The sequence below is a fragment of the Taeniopygia guttata genome, chromosome 13 (genome assembly GCF_048771995.1).
Source record: "Taeniopygia guttata chromosome 13, bTaeGut7.mat, whole genome shotgun sequence".
Classification (NCBI taxonomy): Eukaryota; Metazoa; Chordata; class Aves; order Passeriformes; family Estrildidae; genus Taeniopygia; species Taeniopygia guttata.
Genome location: NC_133038.1, coordinates 4,181,939 through 4,200,721, shown reverse-complemented (window position 1 = coordinate 4,200,721; position 18,783 = coordinate 4,181,939). Strand labels below are relative to the sequence as shown.

At 47.2% G+C, this 18,783-nt stretch overlaps 1 protein-coding gene across 2 annotated transcripts in view; it reads left to right on the top strand.

The window, feature by feature from the left end:
- The first annotated feature begins 344 nt into the window (after nt 1-344).
- MGAT4B (alpha-1,3-mannosyl-glycoprotein 4-beta-N-acetylglucosaminyltransferase B) overlaps nt 345-18,783 on the top strand; it is a 50,538-nt gene continuing 32,099 nt past the window's right edge. The window contains exon 1 of one of the 2 annotated variants that reach the window (XM_072935092.1): nt 345-626. In XM_072935092.1, coding sequence (XP_072791193.1) covers nt 530-626 — 97 coding nt within the window. In that variant the 5' untranslated portion in view covers nt 345-529. The remainder of the gene's footprint in view (nt 627-18,783) is intronic. The other variant, XM_002199041.6, reaches the window with a different exon arrangement.

The following is an 18,783-nucleotide window of genomic DNA, read 5'->3' as shown; positions in this document are numbered from 1 at the left end:
CACACTGATACACACTCACACACACTCACACACTGATACACACACACACTGATACACACTCACACTGATACACACACTCACTCACACACTCACTCACGCTCACACTGATACACTCACACACTCACACTCTCACACACTCACACTCACACTCACACACACTCACACTGGTACACTTTCACTCTCACACACTCACTCACACTCACACTGATACACTCACACACTCACACTCACACACACTCACACTCACTCACCCGCCCCTCTGCAGTCCCGCGTTCCCCCGCACGGGGGCGCCCTTCGCTCGCTGCCGCCCCGCCCCGGCCCGGCCCGGCCCCGCCCGGTCCCGCCCCGCCCGCCCGGCGGGCCCGGCGCGGGCGCTGCGTGCGGGCGCTGCGGGCGCTGCGCCCCGCTCCGCTCCGCTCTGCTCCGCTCCCGCTCCGCTCCCGGCTCCGCGTCCCCGCTCCGCTCCGCCGGGGCCGCCGAGGCCGCGCCGCGCCCGGGACATGCGGCCGCCCCCGCCGGCGAGGAGGCGATGAGGCTCCGCAGCGGCACGGCGCTCACGCTGCTGCTCGGCTGCCTGTGCGCGCTGCTCTCGCTCTCCTGGTACGGCGCCTTCGGCGGGCACAAAGGTGAGAGGGGCTCGGTCGCCTCCGCGGGGGCCCGGCCGCCGCCCCGCCGCCGGGGGGGATGCGGGGACTCCGCGAGTCCGGCCCGGCTGGAGCCGGGGGTGCGCTGGGATCCAGCCCCGGTGAGCATCCTGCGGGACCTGGGGGATCCTAAGGGCAGGGTCCTGCTGGAGCCCCACGGCTGCGGACTCGGCGGGATTCTGTGCGCCCCTGCTCCCCACGGGACCGTGACCTGTGGAACGCCTGGAGCGACTGCCCGTGCCCGGCCGGGCAGCAGGAATCCCAGCCGGGGGTCTCTGCTCGTCCCCCAGGCGCGCTGTGGCCAGGGGTGCCCACGGAGGGTCGGGGGGCTCTGGGGTGATGGGCGGGCTGTTGTCCAGGTCGGGGTGCGCTTGGCTTGGCTTTGGTGATGTGCTTCTTTGCACCCCCATGTTTATGGCCAAAACCTTCATGGGCGATGACAGCCAGGTGGGTTAAATCTACATGAAAGTGTGGTAGTGCCAGCAGCTGGGGGGAGCTTTCAGGTGCTGGGGGTTCTTTGGGCAAACTGGTGAAGGGAGATCTGAGCATCTCTGCCTTCTCTGCATGTGTCTCTTGTGGCTCATGCTGAGTCCAGTAACTTCAGTGGATGTGGGACAGGTGTGACAGCTGTGGCTTCAGCACACAAATATTGGTGCTGGCTTTGCACTGAGCAGGCAGCTGCAGAGCAGAGGTGCAGGGCCCTGTCCCACCGAGGCTGTGGAGGAATCCTGTGCAGGTGTTACAGAGGTGCTTGGTGCTGGTTTTTCCTGACAACAAAATAGTTGCTTTTCTCCACCCAGTCTCTCACTCAAGCAGTGCACTGGACTTACTGTGACCTGGAGAACAGTTCTGACAGTCGCTTCTGAATTGTGTCTCTGTACTGTGTATGAGTGTGTAACCTCCTACACCTGTGGTAATTGCTCAGCTCTTCCAGTTCCTGCACTTTTAGAGGCCATTAAAGGTGTGTGGTCTGACCAACCAGGCCTTGACTATCTCCTCCCACTTGCTATATAAGCATCTCTCCCCGCTACAGGTGAGAAGCAGCTTTTGCCAAGCAGAAGCTGTGACTTGATGGATTTGCAATCCTGTGGCACACCATGCACCATCACAAGGTGCAGCTTGCACGTAGTGCAAGGCTGGCATCAGGGCTGGGGCAGCTCCTGGGGGCAGTTTTGTGGCTCTGATGGGCAGGATGACATGAACCCACACAGCCCCTTCCCTGGCAGCAGGCCAGGAGTGCCTGGGATGTGCCATTTTGTCCTGGCAGCTGCAGGTGTCTGACAGGTGGCTGCTTGGAATCCTCTGCCTCACTCATCACTGAAGGCTCTCCTGTTGTGCTGCTAAGGTGGTTTAAATCCCACCAGAGCTGCCTCCTGCAGGGGTTTGTGTGGTGGGCGTTTGCAATGCAGGGGTGCTGCCTCTGTACCAGTGGATTGCTTTGCTTCTCCTGGTGATATTTTTAACTGGCCAAAATGTTTTCATATGCAGGTGTTGCTTTCAGACAGAAGTGCTAAACCACAGTAGCTGTGCAGGGGCAGAGGAGCGCTCTGAGAACTGCCCTGTGGTTACCATGAGCAGGGGCTTTGCTTGCAGCTTCTCATAAATAAAGCAAAAGCAGCGCGCAGTGCTGTGTGGGCTCCGAGCAGCCCCTCCTGCTTCCAGAAGCAGGGTGGCCAACCCCACTAGGCAGTCTGTGCTGTCTGGGCTGTGTTGTCCTTTGACACACTTTTATTTTTTAACAAGCAGCTTTTTCCTGTGGCTCATGCAAGTGCCAGAACCGCAGCCCTGGGTACCACTGTACCTGTCCCTCTCGGCAGGAGCCTCTCTGGGATGCGTTTTCCCCTGGCAGCAGCAAATCGTCCGCTGCACTCGGCGATGGCCACAACAGGTCACGGCCAGCACGGCTGCCTGTGTCAGCACAGCAGTTTCCAGCTATTGTGCTCATTTATGTATCAGGCCATTTTTCGGTACAGAGCTGGAGAAGACCTTGAGAGGTCATTCAGTCCATCTCCTGCCCTCCGCAGGATCGCTGATAACCAACCCCTTCCTGACAGATGTTTGTCGTGTTCGTTCTTAAAAACCTCCCATGACAGGGACTCCTAAGCTCCCCAGACAATCTGTTTGACATTTAGCAGCCCTCATATTAGGCTTTTCTTACGATTTGTACAGAAATTTCTTTTCCTTCACTTTACTTTCAGGATTGCTCTTCATTTTTTCCATCTGTTTGGAACAGGCAGAAGAAAAGTTCCTCCTGTCCTTCTTTGCAGCAGGCCAGTAGATATTTGGAAGTTGCTACCATTTCCCTTACTAAAGCAGATTAAACCACACTGGTTCCTTTGATCACTCTTTTTTAGGTCATATATTCTTGGTCTGCATTTGCTCTTGTTACTCTTCTGGACCATCATCCTTGGTGAGGAGGGATGCTAAACCTGGGATAAAGGGCTGAAGTTGCTGCTGTATTTTTGTTCAGAAGACTAAGTGTTACTTCATACCTTTTACAAACAATGATCCTGTTTATACATCCCATTGTGTGTGCTTTTCTCTTCTGCTATAGGTGACTCATGTTTATTTTGTTTTTATCCCATCAACCCTTCAACTATTCCTCTCCAGATGTTGTCCTCTTTTTCATTCCTTATCTTGTGTTTGCTTGGTTAATTATTCTTACCAAATTGCATTACCTCATGCTTGTCCTTGTTGAACTGTGTCCTTTTTTTTTTTTTTTTTTGTTTCCCTCCAGACTGCAACTTCTAAATTTTCAGGATTGTTTTGAATTCTGATTTTGCCCTCCTGCATGCTTGCAGTCCCTCTCAGCTTGGTGTAGCCTTCCAGGACAGTTGGCCTGTTTTCTCTGCCATCGGCCAAGTTGTGGATGAAAACACCACAACCTGGGATGGGTTCCACTGGAAAATGCTTCAGTAGAGCCCCCCCAGTCTGTGCTCAGAGAGAGTGCCCCATTCACAGGTGGTCTTCCCAGCAGTGGTGGTCCTACCTTCGGGCAGCTCAGGCCAGTCCCTGCATCCCTGGCGATGTTGTGGGGATGTCCCATCAGACACTTTCAGAGATCTCTGAAATCTTTGTTTCTTCCCCCTTTCTGCAAGTCCTGACACCCTGTCACAGAAAGAAATATGACAGATTTGATGGGATTTGTTCTTGATGAACAGAGGTTATCTCTTGCTGAAGTTCTCCTTGTCTTATAAGCATTTCAACTGAAGTTAAGCTGATTATACTATAAATTCTTGCCTCCTTATTCCCATACCTGTATTTTTCAAAGATAGGCTTTGTGTTTGCCAGTCCTGTAACATCAGTCATCCCCTGTGAGTGACTGGAGGCAATTCCCAGTGCTTCTGAGTTGCTGATGTTGTTGAGTTCTGGGGAAGTCTGGCAAGGTGTCCGCATTGCCTCTAGTGGGGAATAATATGATATTAAAATGTAAAGCATTGCAGTGTCTGCTCGTCTTCCCACTCTGTGTTGGCAGGACAAAACAATTAATTGAAAGAAAAAAAGCCAGAACAAGCCATCTCCAGAGCTGCTTTTCTGAGACCAGCTCAGGGCTTGTTTACCTGCTAATGGTGTTCTGCTGTGCTGTGGTTATTAGTAAAGTTTTGACCTCATGGTCTGCAAAAACAGATGCTGGCTCTTTCCAATTATAAACGGGGTTTGAAATAGTCTGCAGGAGTGGGAAGAGAAGGGCAGCCTCAAATAGCACAGCCACTCACCCTGGCAGGCAGTGTCCAGCATCACGGGCTGTTCGGAGGTGGGCCACGTGCTGTGTGCCATGGCGGTGGGTGTCCTGGCCAAAGTCCGATATTCTCTCTTTGCTGATTTTAGATTTAAATATGGTTTCACTTCCCAAACCATGAACTGCCATGCAGAAGGCTCCTTTGTAACCTGATGTCAGTTGTTGGGCGTGTAGGGTTTAACTGTGGAGGATCAGGCTTCAGGAAGGTGTAGGCAGGTTCAGGTGTTACGTGTCCAATGTGGGGACTCCAGGGTACTCAGGACACACAGATGGGATGAAGGCAAACAATTTAACCTACCAATTAAATTGTTGTGGTTTTTTTCATTTCCAGTGGTGAAAACTGTTCAGCTCTCATCCATAATGTTTGTTCTTATCTTGACTGATTGACCAGCCATGCGCTGTTTATGCAGCCCTTCTAGTTGCCCTTTGCAGCCTATGCCAGAGCCATAAATGCTGCAAGATATTTGGGGTTTAAGTGTTGGGATTTGATTTTTAATTGGACAGAAAATTTTAAATCTTGTGTTGAACCTTTTAGGAGACTCCCATTGGAAATGGTTTATGTAGAGGTTGGCATGATACCTCCTCAGAATGGCTGTGTAGCTCAGGGCAGGCTCTGTACCCATGTTGCCTGAGCAGGCTTCCCCTGGCAAGTTTTTTCTGTGTCAGCTTTTAATGATTTCTAGTTACTCACTGCCAGCCAGCTCCTGGCATCCATTGTAAAACCCCAACTGCAATCGACTCTGTACCTGTAGGTTTGCCTGCAAAGTGGGATTGGTGTTTGTGTGGTGGCTTCACACCCCTAAGATCAGTTGTGACTGTGGTATTTTGGATACCACAGTCACCTTGTGGGACCTGTTTTTTTCTGTGGGTGTTGTGGAAGCACTTCAGAACAGGAGTGCAGAGCTCCTTGAAGGACTCACCAGATGCATCCTGGCTGGGTGTCTTGGTGCAGGTCCGAGCACAGGGTTTCTCCCTTGGTTTGTGGGTGTGGTGAGGAGCAGGATGCTGGGTTTGGTGTTTGTGGGGCACTGGCTGCAGCGTGGATGTTGCTCTGGAGCGGCAGGGACGGCTCTGCAAGGAAATATCGCTCACATAGTGCCGGGCACGGCGGGATGCTCTGCTCCCTGGGGGTGTCCTTTGTGGGAAGCAAACTTTGTCCTGGAGGGATGTTCCTCTGAGTGTGTTTACAAAGTCTTCTTCTATAGTGCATAAAAGCCGTGAACACTAATCCGCTCTGGAAGCAGCAGAGTCAAAGCTTGATATTGTTAAATACGAGCTGTGTCCTGCGGCATGTGGGGTTCCCGCTGCTTTTTCATTTCTGTTGCCTGCACCAGCTTGACTTCAGGTTTTTGTAGTTTCTTTGAGGTCTTGGGCACTGCCTGCAGCGAAATGGATAGGAGTGAAAGCCCTGGTTTGAGCTGGGATTGCTTCACGGCAGCCCTTGCAAACGTTTCCCAGTAGGAGAGATGCCAGGGGAGACCCAGCAAGTGCTTTTGAGGGCTGAGGAGGGGCAGGCAAGGACCTGGCTAGGAACCATGGAGTTTGAAAATCTGTCATTAAGATGCATGGTGAATAAAAGGATGTGCAGGAGCATTTCTGAGAGACTTTACGTGGCCTGGGTGGTGCTCAGCAGGCATTGTGTGAAATTGGTGGCTGGAATGCAGCAGCATTTGCTAAATTACTTCTCCTGTGACTTGAACAAATTCATCCCAAGAGCAAGGGGCACTGTGCAAGCTGTTGAAATGCATTTATTAAAATAAGTCGCACATTGTCTGGAGTCACATTTGTATCTGTTTTTATTTATTTGCAGTTTTTTAAAGGCCTTTAAATGGGCCTCTTGACCTGTATTGTGTGTGCAGTTGCTGTGTCCCATTGCTGCTCCCATACTAAGATGTTGTTGTGTGATGGAGTTGAAGTTACAAGGGCTCTCTCCTGACCTGTGTTCTTGAGCACAGACTTGGACTCGTGTCCTTGCTGTGCTGTGTCCCTTCCAGTCTTGGAACAGTCGACTGCCTGGTTTCATGCCTCAGTTCCCATCTGCTCTCTGGGGACAGTGACATCTCTTGTCACAGGGGTTTGGAGGAGGACACTGCCACACTTCTGTGACAGCAGGGGTCTGTGTCAGCACAAAGGAGAGGAGGAGTCAGAGGAGGTTAACACACAAACCCCCAATTACATCAAGTACTTCTCTTGATTTACTTCTGTTGCAGAACAAAACTCATTTGTGATTCCCTTTGATTCATCTAAAACAAATCATTGATTTGTACTTATATCCTGAATGTTCATTGATTATTCACTTAGTGTTAAATGTAAAACACATCTGCAGCTGGCTAGTTTAAGTGAAGTTGCCAATCATCTCCAGAAGGCCTTGAGGACACTAAGTGCTGGAGAAATTGCTTTAGCAAGGCTTCTGCAGGTAGGCTTGGATTATCCATGGTTCTCCCTGTACACAAAACCCAAACCAGTCACCAAAAGACCAATTTTTCTGTTTGTGGTATAAAGAAACACATGCAAATACCCCTACTGGGGTGCCTAGCTCACCACAGGCATCCACAGCTACCAGGACTTTGAAGGAAGCCTTTGAGGCTGAGCCACCTGCCTAAAAATACTTGGAGATGATGCTTAATGTTCTAGGTGAAGATTTTCCATATCATTATTGTGCCAATTCTGACGATCAAGTTTTCTTTTTCATGAGACAGAGATCAAGAGGTTGGGAGATTGGGTGGCAGAACTCACGGAGCAAATTAAAGGATTGGGGAAAGTATTAAAATAGTCAAAGAGCTTCAGCGGAGGCAGGCAGGTTAGCATTGTTAGGAGGAGAGGCTTTTCATGGAGGGCTGATCAAGTATCTGCTTAGCAGCTTCCTGATACAGGCAGAGGATTGTTGGCTTTGATGGAGGGAAAAAAAAATGCTGCCTTTTCCATTTGAATTGCAGCATAGGGGGCTTTTTATTCAGCACCGCCCTTCTTGGGTTTATTTTTGAGCTTATGTCAGGCTTCCCTTGCAAAGCAGGAAAGTCTGGGAGTGGGAGATTCCTGTATTAAAGAATCTATTTCTGCATTAATTGTGTCACAGGCCAATTCTTCTTCTGTTTTTGTCCCGGTGTCAAGTCACATTTGAGTCTCCAGGATCAGTGCATTAGCATGGATGCATCTCTGATGCACAGAGACAGCTCTGTAACTCTGTCTTCTCTCCTGCCTGCCCCTGCCTTGCCACTATTTACATATTCCATCCCTCCTGTGTTATGTACAGGATAAATGCTTACCTACAGGTTAATCTGTATTTTGAAGTGACTAGACATGCACACGAAAATGTCTTTGATGCAAGATATTTTTATTTCTGCTTATATTAAAGTGGACAGCAGCAGTGTTAAAATGTAAATCATTAGGCTTTAAAGAAGCTTCTGGGCAAAAATTAATCTCCACCTGTCTTTTATGTTCATGATGAGTTTTGTTGCTTTGCAGTGTCCATTTGCTGTAATCATCACTCTGGTGGTTTAGGAGTTGTTGGTACTGGGATGGATGCTGAACTGTGGGAAGAGTAAGGTGTTGGGTTATGTCAGTGCTGCTCCCTGGCCCATACCTGTTCATCAATGAATTTTTAGACCATCCTGATCACATTTTCAAGTCTGCCTTAGAGCACTTAGGTTTTTCTTCTCTTGCTGTGATGCCAAGAGCTTTCTGGAAGGTTCAGCGTGGAGACCCTTTTTGTAACTTACTGCTTGTACTTACATGGCAGCAAGTCCTCTGTGTATTGTCTGTGTTCATGGCTTAGGGAGGCTGTGTAGCCTTTATAAACTCTTGTAAATAATCAAAAAAAATGCTTCCAGTCCTGAGAAATTAGCTCCTTGAAGATCTCTATATATATTTTGTATAGTGAAAACATGAGTGATTTAGTTAAAGTGTAATAGACAGACAGGGGAGCAGAGCTGCTGTGCAGTGTCCCCAAGGTGTGTCCCCACGTGAAAAACGACAGCAGTGTTTGTCTGTGTCCTTTGCTGAGTGAATGGATGGATCTGGTGGTGGTTGAGCTCTCAGACTCAACCACAGACAAGCACCTGTCAGATGAATTATTCAGTTAATGCTGCCAGAAGTGTTGGGGTGGTCTCTCCCCACTCTGCTCTGTGCCCAGACTGTGATCTTTTATTTGATCTCGCCTTTCATGTTTTAACTATTCCTTTTTCGTGCCATCTCTCATTGCACTCTCTGGAGCTGGCTTTGATATCTTTTCTCTTTGTCTTCTATTTCCCTCAGTTTCCTCCCTTTCTTCTTCCTTTGATATTGTAGAAAATGACTAGGATGGAGATCTTCCCATATCTTCCCTCTCTTAATCTTGACCAGTTCAAATTACCTATTTATTGAAGAACTTTACCAGATACTTACCTATTGCGTGGCTTTGTCAACACCAAGCAATGATTTTGGGTAGAAGCTGGTTTAGGCTGCCTGGGAAGAAGATGGTGCTGGTCCTTGTACCCAGTTTCAGGGGTTGTTCTGAGTCCATCTGGGTCCCTGGAGTGGTGGTGAGGCCAGGCACAGCCCCCAGGACAAACCATCCTGAGCCCAGAGTGAGGATATGCCATGGGGATGTTCCTGCAGGATGTTTTCACATGTGGGGTGGCTGGTGCTGATGGGCAGCAGGAACTCATCCTGCACCTCAAATACAGAGCTTCGACTAAATTGAAGGAAAAGCGTGTGTTTAAAAGGAGATTAATTTGCTAACTTTGAGGAGTGAGAAATATTTAGGAAAAAAAATGGAAATGCAAATTCTGGCTGAGCACAAGCTTTGTCATTTGATGGCTGAAATTCTCCACTTTGTCATGCCAGTGAATCCACATGAAACATGTTATTTTCCCCAAGCTAAAGAGATGACCTGGGTGGAGGAGGTAAGTAGTCAGAGTGGTGGATGAGCATAATTAGGACATGGATTGTGGGTTGGCTCTGTATAGATCAGTTTGTGTTTCGTTAATGTCTGGTTCCACCCTGTCTGTCTGTTTTATTGGATTAATTTATTAGTTTCTGAAAGTGTCTCTCCAGTGAGCTAAAATATCTATTTACTGTAAGTATTTGGTTACCATGAAAAAGTATATTTGGCATGTGTTTGGCAAATATTAAGTACTTTCTTCTGTTTCTTTTGCAATTTAATCTTCTATTTATCTTGGGTATTGATTGCTGAAGGCCTTGGTAGTTATTTGCTGATCTTGAAAACAATGATTTTAGAGGCTCGAATTACTTTTGTAATATTAATCATTACTTTGGTGTGTTTGCTTTAAAAGATGGGGTCCCTCTGACAGCTCCAGGGTGGACATTTACTGTCTGAAACGATGCCGCCATCTCAAAATAACAAAATCATTACTGGTGTTTTGTTCCCAAAACTAAGCAGATACTTGCAGAAATGCAAACCTGGCTGTTGCAGTCAGCTCATGAATTCGCTGTTCTCTTGATGGGAGGAGTGGCCGGATTCTGAAATCAAATAAAAATCTGGTTGTATTCAGTTTCCATATTAATTTCATGGTGTGTTGGTCCCAGCTCTGGTGCAGGGCTGGTGGGGCAGGGGCGGCCCCACTCTGGTGGCAGTGGAGCTCTGCTGGGGGGGAGAGAAGCCACACTCCAAAGGGTCTCACACTTGCAAGTGAATTTGGTGCCATACAGAGGCACATCTTGCTTTGGGGGAAGGTGAGAAATTGAAAAGTCTCTGCTGGGAGCTGAGTAATTGGCACCTGCTATTATTGTGTCCCTCCTCCCCCTTCTAATAACTTGTTTATAGAGATACCTCTCCTACAGATCTCGTTACACAGCCATAAAGCACGATTCTTTAAAAAATACATGTGTTCTGTTCATGTCAGGTCTGAATACCTACCCCCTTCACGATCCTTAAGGAGAAGGGATGGTTTTTGTGGTATCCAAGCACCTTTCCTCACTGTTGGTCAGTCACAGCTGCCTGTGAGGAGATGAGCTGCGTCCTTGCCATACCTGGATGGAGATGTAATTCTTCCATTAATACAAAGCCTGGCAGGCAGTTAGAGTGGCTGGGAGGAGAATTTTGTCTTCTTGTTATTTTAGGCCTTGAAGCAAGGGGTTGTGTTGACTGTTTGAGTGACGTTGGCCTGATCTCCAGCAGAGCTTGCAGAGTGACATAGATTGCTAGAGAGCACGAGAGGCGACGTTTGGCATACGCTCCTGGGATCTCTAGCGCACTGAATCCCACTTCCTGCTCATGCATCAAGTGATGTGTTTAATTGGTTTGAACAGTTTCATCCTTGTTCTTTTATTAGTGGATCGTGGTGCAAAAGGAAGCTGGGAGCGTTTTTGGATCCTGTCCTGGGTAATTTGATGAGTAAGTCTCGCTGCGCTTCATCTCTCTGCAGGTGCAGTGATCCATCTCCTGCAGGGGATGCAACGGGAGGAACGTCTCCTCCTCCTCCTCCCAAACACATATGTGGGGAAGGAAGAGAGGGAAAAATCATGTCCATGACAATTATTTTCTGATTCTTTTCATCACCTTATAGAACAAGAATGATAAGAGGAGCCTCAGAAAAGAGGGCATTCCAGCAAGCCCTGTCAGGGATGTAATCTCTTTTCTTCATACTGAAGTATAAAGATAATTCCAATCGGGTTTGAAACAGCGGATGGCAAATAATTCTTTAGCAATCCGCTTATGGTGTTCCAGGATGCGAATGAAAACCACTAATGGGATAGAGAAGGATCTAGATAATTATCTTGACTGCATTAAATCCCATCCTTTCAGGAGAATACTCTTGTATGGACACAGATTTCATGTGTATCAAATGCTAAAGCTGACTAGACATTTTCAGAAGCTGGTTGATTCCAACACAGCCATCCTCTCTTGGTGATCATCTATCTTTTATCTACCTGGTTGGTCATAATAAATCTAATATCTGGTCTCTGCTACCCTGTTTCCTTTCTTCCCCCTCCCCACAGCAGGCTAAAGCTGTGACACACATTCTCTCCAGGGCAGATTTGAAACCTCCTTCATCTTTTTCTCCTTTCATTTGGTCTACTGTTTTGAGAGACTTCCTGGGTTTTTTCCCTGTTTTACAGATGGTAGTGCTGTTGTTTTAAGTCAGGCAGAAGAGCTGCATGTAACATTTAGGTGTGCAAGATATTTTTTTAATTGATCAATTTTTTCCCCCCCATCAAGATCTCTGCCTTGCAGTGTGAGGGATGGCACTGTGCTACAAAACAAATCCAGTTGTACAGTCAGCTAATGAGGCTCTTGTGGTAGGCTCTTTGTGTTTGAATCTAATGGACACCCCATGGATGGAGTGGAGGATGGCAGAAAGAGAAAGAACAATTTTGTAGTGACATTTAGATGGGGCTGGTTCAGTTAACAGCGTTCAAAGCTTTGCATTACAGAAATTGTTCTCTGAGACCCCGTGGTCAGAGGAAAGGGTGACACAAACGCATCTCTAATAATGTGGGTGACAAAAAAGCACCTCTAGGAAGTGGCTGATTCTTCATTATCCCCCAGCAGCTCAGGCAATTGCATTTTCCAGCTGTCAGAGAGCCATTTCTCTGCAGCCTCACGTCAAGTGTTCCCCAAGTGAACTAAGGCATGTCTGAGCTGGCTGCAGCATCTTTTGGTGAGCCAGGCTGTGTGTCCCACAATGGGAACAATCTGCAGACTCTCAGCTGAAGACGGCTGCCCACGAGCTGTCCTCCAGCTGGAAGAGGAGGATTGGCAGTTGGCACCATTCCTTTGCACTCCAGAGGACAGATGCTGTTCACGGCTCTTTTGTCAGGGAAAGAGTCCCATCATTCATTTGGAGAGTGCCCAAATGCAGCTTCTCAGTAGCAGACCCTCTGAAACCACAAGGTTCCCATATTTACTTGCTGCCATGGCAGCCTTGCTAAGGCTCATTTGTCTTTAGAAGTACAGAAGGGCTTCCTTGTTCTTAGTGAGAAGTCAAAGAAGAAATTCTGTCCTGTCCAAGGTGGACTTGAGTTTCCAATCTCCCTCAGGTGGCAGAGAGGTAACAAGGACCAGTTCTGTCCTGAAATCCAAGGGGTTGGTGTGTCTCTCTTTGCTGTGAACTGTAAGTTGCTCTTGACACCAGAATTGCTGTTCACACCACCATGAGCTGTCACTTGCCTGTCCCAGCTGGAGGATGTCCTTAGAGGCACATGAAGCACAGCCCTTCCATACCAGGCCTGGATTTGGGACAGGTAGGCTGCACAAGGGTGTGATGTGCAGCTGGGCACACCCTGATAAGGCGCTTGCCAAGCAGGGCTGTGTGTAGAGAAAAGGATATGTGGGGATCCTTGCAGCCTCTGGAAGGTTCTTTAGGAAACGAGTCGTGTTTAAAAAATGTAGTAATTTTTTGTTTTGGTGACATGCATCTTGAACAGCAGCTCTTAAATTTAAATACACACAGAAGAGTCGGCATCAAGGTTTCTTTACCTTCTGATTACAGTTGTGTGCCCTGTGGCTCTAGGAGCAGGACTGAACAGGGATGCCTGGTACAGACTTTTGCCTAAAAATACTGACATTCTGCAAGAAGAGTCTGGCAAGGTCCAACAGCTGATTCCTTAAAATCAATTGATTGCTGTTTAAAATAAGATATCCATCCTACACACCCATGACTTGCACAGAGATTTTGATGGGTGGCTCCTGGTATCACTGCACACCCTTCAGATGAACCACTTATTAATAAATCTCATTACTTGCTCTGTTAAAGGTGTCTGGTTAGCTGAGTTGCTAATTGAAGTGTCCTTTCTTCAACCCAGTGTTGTGATCGAGCTGTTCCTGGGGCTGTTATGCCAAGTTTACCTCCACAGAGCATTATAAATGATCTCCTGCCATCTCCTGCTTGGGTGAGCGCTACCCAGAGAGAACCTGTGGGTTTTTTCCGGATGTCTGCACAGCTCTCAAGTGACTTGCATGACACACACACACAGAAAGGCAGATATTTCATGTCTCTTTGGAAATCTGTCAAGACAGTGGCAGATCACTTAGCCGGGGTCATGCTGTCTGTTCATAACTTCTAAAATGCAGGTCAAGGAATATTGCTGTAATAGTTATAGGTCAGGCAAAATTACAGCCTTTAACCCTTTGTAGCAGCTGTGGTCATCAAAGGAGATGTTTTCCTCCTGGGATTGAACCTTTCAGCACTTTTCTGTTGTTGCAGAGTGCTGGTTAGTTGTTCTGCCAGCCTGCAAACCAAAGGTGGCCATTTCTGCAGGTACCCCTGATGGTGACCTGATGGTGCTCAGAGGCCCCAGCTGAGACCAGGCTCCTCTCTAGTGTGCTCTGAATGTCCTGGGTGCTCTGGGAACCCTCTCAGAGAGCTTCACCATGAAAGGCTGGGCCAGGAGGGGTGGGTCCCTGTGGGTGAGGTGATTGTCAGTGGCAGAATTTGACATCCACATTGACTCATCAGCATTGTTTGGTTACCAAGGTCACTGCAGTGCTGGGATGTACGTGCGGATCATTTGCATCAGACTTCAGGATTTCATGGAGAGGAGGAAAGGGAAGATGTTGACAAGAGAGCTTGTAGGTGGGTAGAATTCAGATCACTGCCAGCCAGTGCAGAAAAGGTCAAGAAATTCTTTGTCTGCTGGTGTGTGGCATAGCACACCGACAAGAAGGTGTGGATTTTGTACATGCACTCGTGTTTAGTTTGGCTTCCAGGAGAAGTCCTTATCTCTTCTCCTGCTGCCAGCTTCTTTGGAGTTGCCCTCCTTCCCTCTGCTCTGCCTACATTTCTTGCTGTGATTTCAATTATTTATACCATTTCTCTTCCCCTTAAACTGCTCCACTGCCTGTGCACTGTGGAAGCAGCTGTCGCTTCCCAAGCCTGTTCCGCTGATGTGTGAAGAGCCGATCCCTGTGCACACAACTCGTTAAGAGCATTTCAGGGCTCTTCAGTGTGGGCAACTATGTGGATGTAAAACTGCAATTGGATCTTACCTTAGAGAAGATTTTAAGTGCTGCTGGTGAAGTAATGATCTACTTATTGATGTCACTCAGCAGGAGGGAGCTGCTCAGGGTAACAAGGGGAGAGGAGGAAGAGTTTGCAGAGGACTTTGTCCCCTTCTGATGAAAATTAAACAGCTTAAAATGAGAGGTTATTCTTCTCTTGGTTCCACCAGTGTACAGAACCTCACTAAAATAATTTAATTTCTTTTTGACACAGAGGTGACAGAGGTGCAGCCTTACCTGGCTGGTCTGGATCCAGAGATCAGGCTGAGAGGCAAATTCAGCCATTCAGTTTAGTCCTCCCTCATTTTACCTCTGCAGCATTAAGCTTGGAGAATGAGCAGAAAATGTTTAAATCCCTTTCTTCATTGCTGCCATGTTCAAACTGAATTAAATCTCATCCAAAGGCAGCCTGTGCTGTAGGAAACATCTGCCATGGTCCAAATTATGTTTTGAGGTCAGAATTAAAATGTATGTAACTGTTGAGCAGTGAGTAATGAATACTCAAATCCCTCTCTTTGCCAGCAGTTGTTTTGCAAGATGTGATTTGTACACATCCTTTGTACCTATGCAGGTACATGAATGAGTTATTAGAATAGGAACCAGTGCGACATGGCACAGGAAAGTATGGTTATAAGGCAAAGTGGCTTGCTAGAAATCTAAATAATTTTTTATTTCAAGCTTGCATTTATTTATTTGACTTCTACAAATGTAGCTTCTGGAGTGTAATTGATGTGATGATGCAATTGTATTCACAGCACATGAGTGTCAGGGGCAATATTTGTATGCAGTGCCTGCTCCATGAAATACCTGTTCTGTCCTCTTGCCTCCTCCATCCAATAAGCAGATGTGAGCTCTCAGAGAAAGTACAATTTTTAGAGCTGTTCTAGATATAGTGCTTAAGGAATTTTTTGATTGTGTAACTGAAAGGAGCTCAAATAGTGAATGGCCAGGGAGAGGCTGGTGCCCTACTGTATTTGATGGGCTTTCAGTCTGCTGATGAAGAAAAACTAAAGCTCCCACTTCACAGCATATCTGAGGACTGAGGCTCTTGGGGTGTGTTTGAGTGCTTGGGCTTCCTTCTGGCTTCCTTTGGGTAGAGACCATTCAACTTTGAAAAAATTGCTCAAGTCCCTTAAATTGTGTCCTGTCTTTCAGCGGGAATTGCAGAGATAATTGCAAACGGAGGAGAGACTGACAAAAATGAATGAGGCAGAAGTTTGGGCAGGTGTGCTAAAGTCATGCTTGTGGTGCACAGTGCCCAAGGTTGGTACCATGTGAGATTCAGAGGTTGCTTACTTGGTACTGCCAGATTCCTGGTGGATGAATGGATGTCTCAGATTCCTGGTGGATGAATGGATGTCTCTGTTCAGAGAGAGGGCTCCTGAGGCCCCACAGCAGTAGGGTGAGAGTAGGAGTTGCCTGACTGCTAGGCAGGGAAGTGGATTGATGAAAAGCAAAGCCCTCTACAAGGCTGGCTGGGTGTCATTCAGCCAGTTTCACAGGGTGCACAAATCCCTTTGGAACCACCCTCTGAGCATCCTTCCTGCAGCTCTTCCAGCACAAAATCCATGTCTACAGAAGGATGGGTTTGCATTTCTCTTGCTACTGGTGGAATGGCATTTATTGGATTTTTCCATGAGATCTACCCTTGTTCTGGGCTGGGAAGTCTGTGGGACTCAGGGCAGCAACCTCAAGGTGTGCCAGGAGGACAGAGAGAGCGTCCTCTCTGCAGCATTTCACCCTGCTCAGCCCTGTGTTCTTCAGCAAGGCTCCAGTGCCAGACAAAATACACGTGTGGGGAGGCAGCTGGTGCCAAAGCTGCTGGAGGAGAGCAGCAGTTGGCCATTAGTGTGCTCGGAGCTTGGGTGGATTGATCGTGCTGCCGTGGAAACCCAGGGCCGGAGGACAGGGGTGGAAGGTCACACCACAGGCTGCTGTCAGCACAGAAGAATGAAGGAGATTTTTATGTTTTGTGGCGCCTCTTTTCCTACTTTGGAAAAAGCTTTTATTTTATGTGTCTGTGCAAATGCTTTATAACCCAAGTGCTGCGAGTGCTTTGAGTGATTGCTCAAAAATTGGTGGTGAATTTTGACCATATACAGACAGTGCCTTCAAGTTCTGAGGATTCTTCTTTCAGATTGTGATGTATTTTTTTACTGCATTGAAATGAGTTATTTTATATAAATTCTGAGTGCTGGCAGGCTTACAGTAACTGGGTGGGGGGGTTAAGTGTGTTTTTTCTAAGGGACTAAAACAATGTCCTTCTTCCCAGCAGCTTTCAAAATCTTAGTGTCACTTCAGCCCAGTTAGGCCATGGTATGGAAACCCCAGAGGTGATCTGAAGTCCTCTGGGTATTTTGAAGATAGCCAGGAGAGCAGAAAAGAGATCTCTTGATGCTTCTGTCAGGTGTGGGTGAATCTGTACAGAAAGTGTTCTCTTCATAGCCTGAGCCACAGGAAGTTCTTTAATCAAAGCTTTTGGTTGAGTACAGGATGCCCAGATGTTGGGTTCCCCCCGGGGATGGGGTGTGTTGGGGTGGCTGTAGCCAGCAGCATTCTCTGTGCCTGGTCAGCAGCTCAGCCCATCCCTTGAAAAGTCCTGCCAATGGAGAAAATAAACAAGACCAAGTTTTTTGTGCTTTCTTACACTTCTAGCAAGAGTTAGAAGTAATCACAGAAAGAAAATACTCTGGGGGGAGGGGGGAAGGTGGGCAGCGTTAATGGGCCTATCCATTTCAGTATTCCTACCTATGGCCAGAGCCTCATTCTCTAATTTTCGTTGCTCTGGCTGCTTTGTTTTTCCTTCATTGCAATCAAGATAATGCAGTACAATAGTGCACTAAGAATTCCAGCTATTCAATTACCTTTCAGAAGTTGACTTAATTGGCTCTTTAAGTGATAGCTCTCTATTGTGTGCAATCAGCACCACTCAAGGAGGGAGCAGGAAGAGTAGAAGGATTTTTTTTTTTCTAATCAATAAACAGAGGTCTTTGAAATAATGCTACTTGCAATTTGTATCACTGGTTAAATTACAATGAAGATGATCATCTGCACCTTCCTGGAGGAGCGCAGCTCTAGCAGAGTAATAAAGCTTTGCTATCCACAAACATGTTTGAAAGTTAATCCAGTATTTTCCCCTTGAACTTTTATTTCCTCCCCAAGTATTAAAGAAAACCAAAACCAAGCTGCTGCAGAGCCTGGCACAGATGGTTTAGGAAAGTCTAATATGGAATGACTAATCATTTGGTTGGCACCTCATAAAGTATGCAAATGAATGTGATACCTGATGATAAATAATTCAAAGTTGAGATGCAAGGCAGGGGGAGATTATAGAAGGAATAAATATATGTAAACTGACCTTAAGAAAAATAAGCAATATCAAAAGCTTAAGCTCATCTTCCAAGCTAGTCCATAGAAACATCTGCTTCTTGGTGCAGGCTTGCTTCCTGTGCTTGAATCCAGGGGATTTTAGGCCAGCAGGATTTCCAGTTTGTAGTCAGAGTTTGGCCAAAACTACAAATTTAAGGAGCTGCCCCCCTTGCACAGCTTTGTTGCACTTCAGGTCATCACTGATCCTGGTTTAGGCAGCAGGAAAGCTTTGCCAAGCAGACCAGATTTCTTTTAAATGTATGGGTTTTGGTTTATTTTTTCCTATTTATTGGGTTAAAAGTGATTGTCTGTTTCATAGTTTCATTAAAGCTAAAATTACTAGTCATAATTAACTATTTAGTCATAATTAAAAATATTTTGAATCCAGAAGGGTCTTCTTGAGATTGCAAGAGGCATAAGACTGGAAGTCACACTCAGACTCCTGGTGCTGCCGCTGCCTGGGGTAATTCCAGCTTTTGTCCCCTCCCATGGGGGTAGGTGAGAGCTGCAGATGCAGACCTGTATGGAACCACAGGTTGTAATGATTAAGCATCCAGGACACTCCTGGGTAGTGCCTCTCTGCCTTCCATTTTCAACACTGTCTGTCTGTAGGGAACTTCATTTGCTTTGTGGGAGCAGCCGTGGGATGTTCTTTGCAGGGATTGGCTGACTCAGACCAAGCTGGGATTTAATTGATTAAAGATGTTTCTTCCTTTGCTCCCTGCCCCATCCTGGTAAGAGATGGATGATCACCCTTCAGTGCAATATTCTTGCAGCGAGAGGGAAGGTGGTGTTGATTCAGAGTTACAATCCTGCACCGAAGAGCAGCTTTAAGATAATTTCACATCTCAGCTTTGTAGGAGTTTTCACTAAACTGTGGAAGTAGCTTGATTTTTGCCCTTCTCTCAGCCAGAAATAGCGATGCTACAGTGTCCTGCTCCAGCTCAGCATTTGGCAGAGTTCCTGAAGTTGCCAGCAGCCTTCTCCTGGCAGCCGCTGGCCGGTGTCAGGCGCCTTCGTGCCCGGGCACCCGACAAGGCCGCGTTTGTTCGCCGAGGCTTGGGACGGTCTTGCCTCGCTGGAGGAGTGGA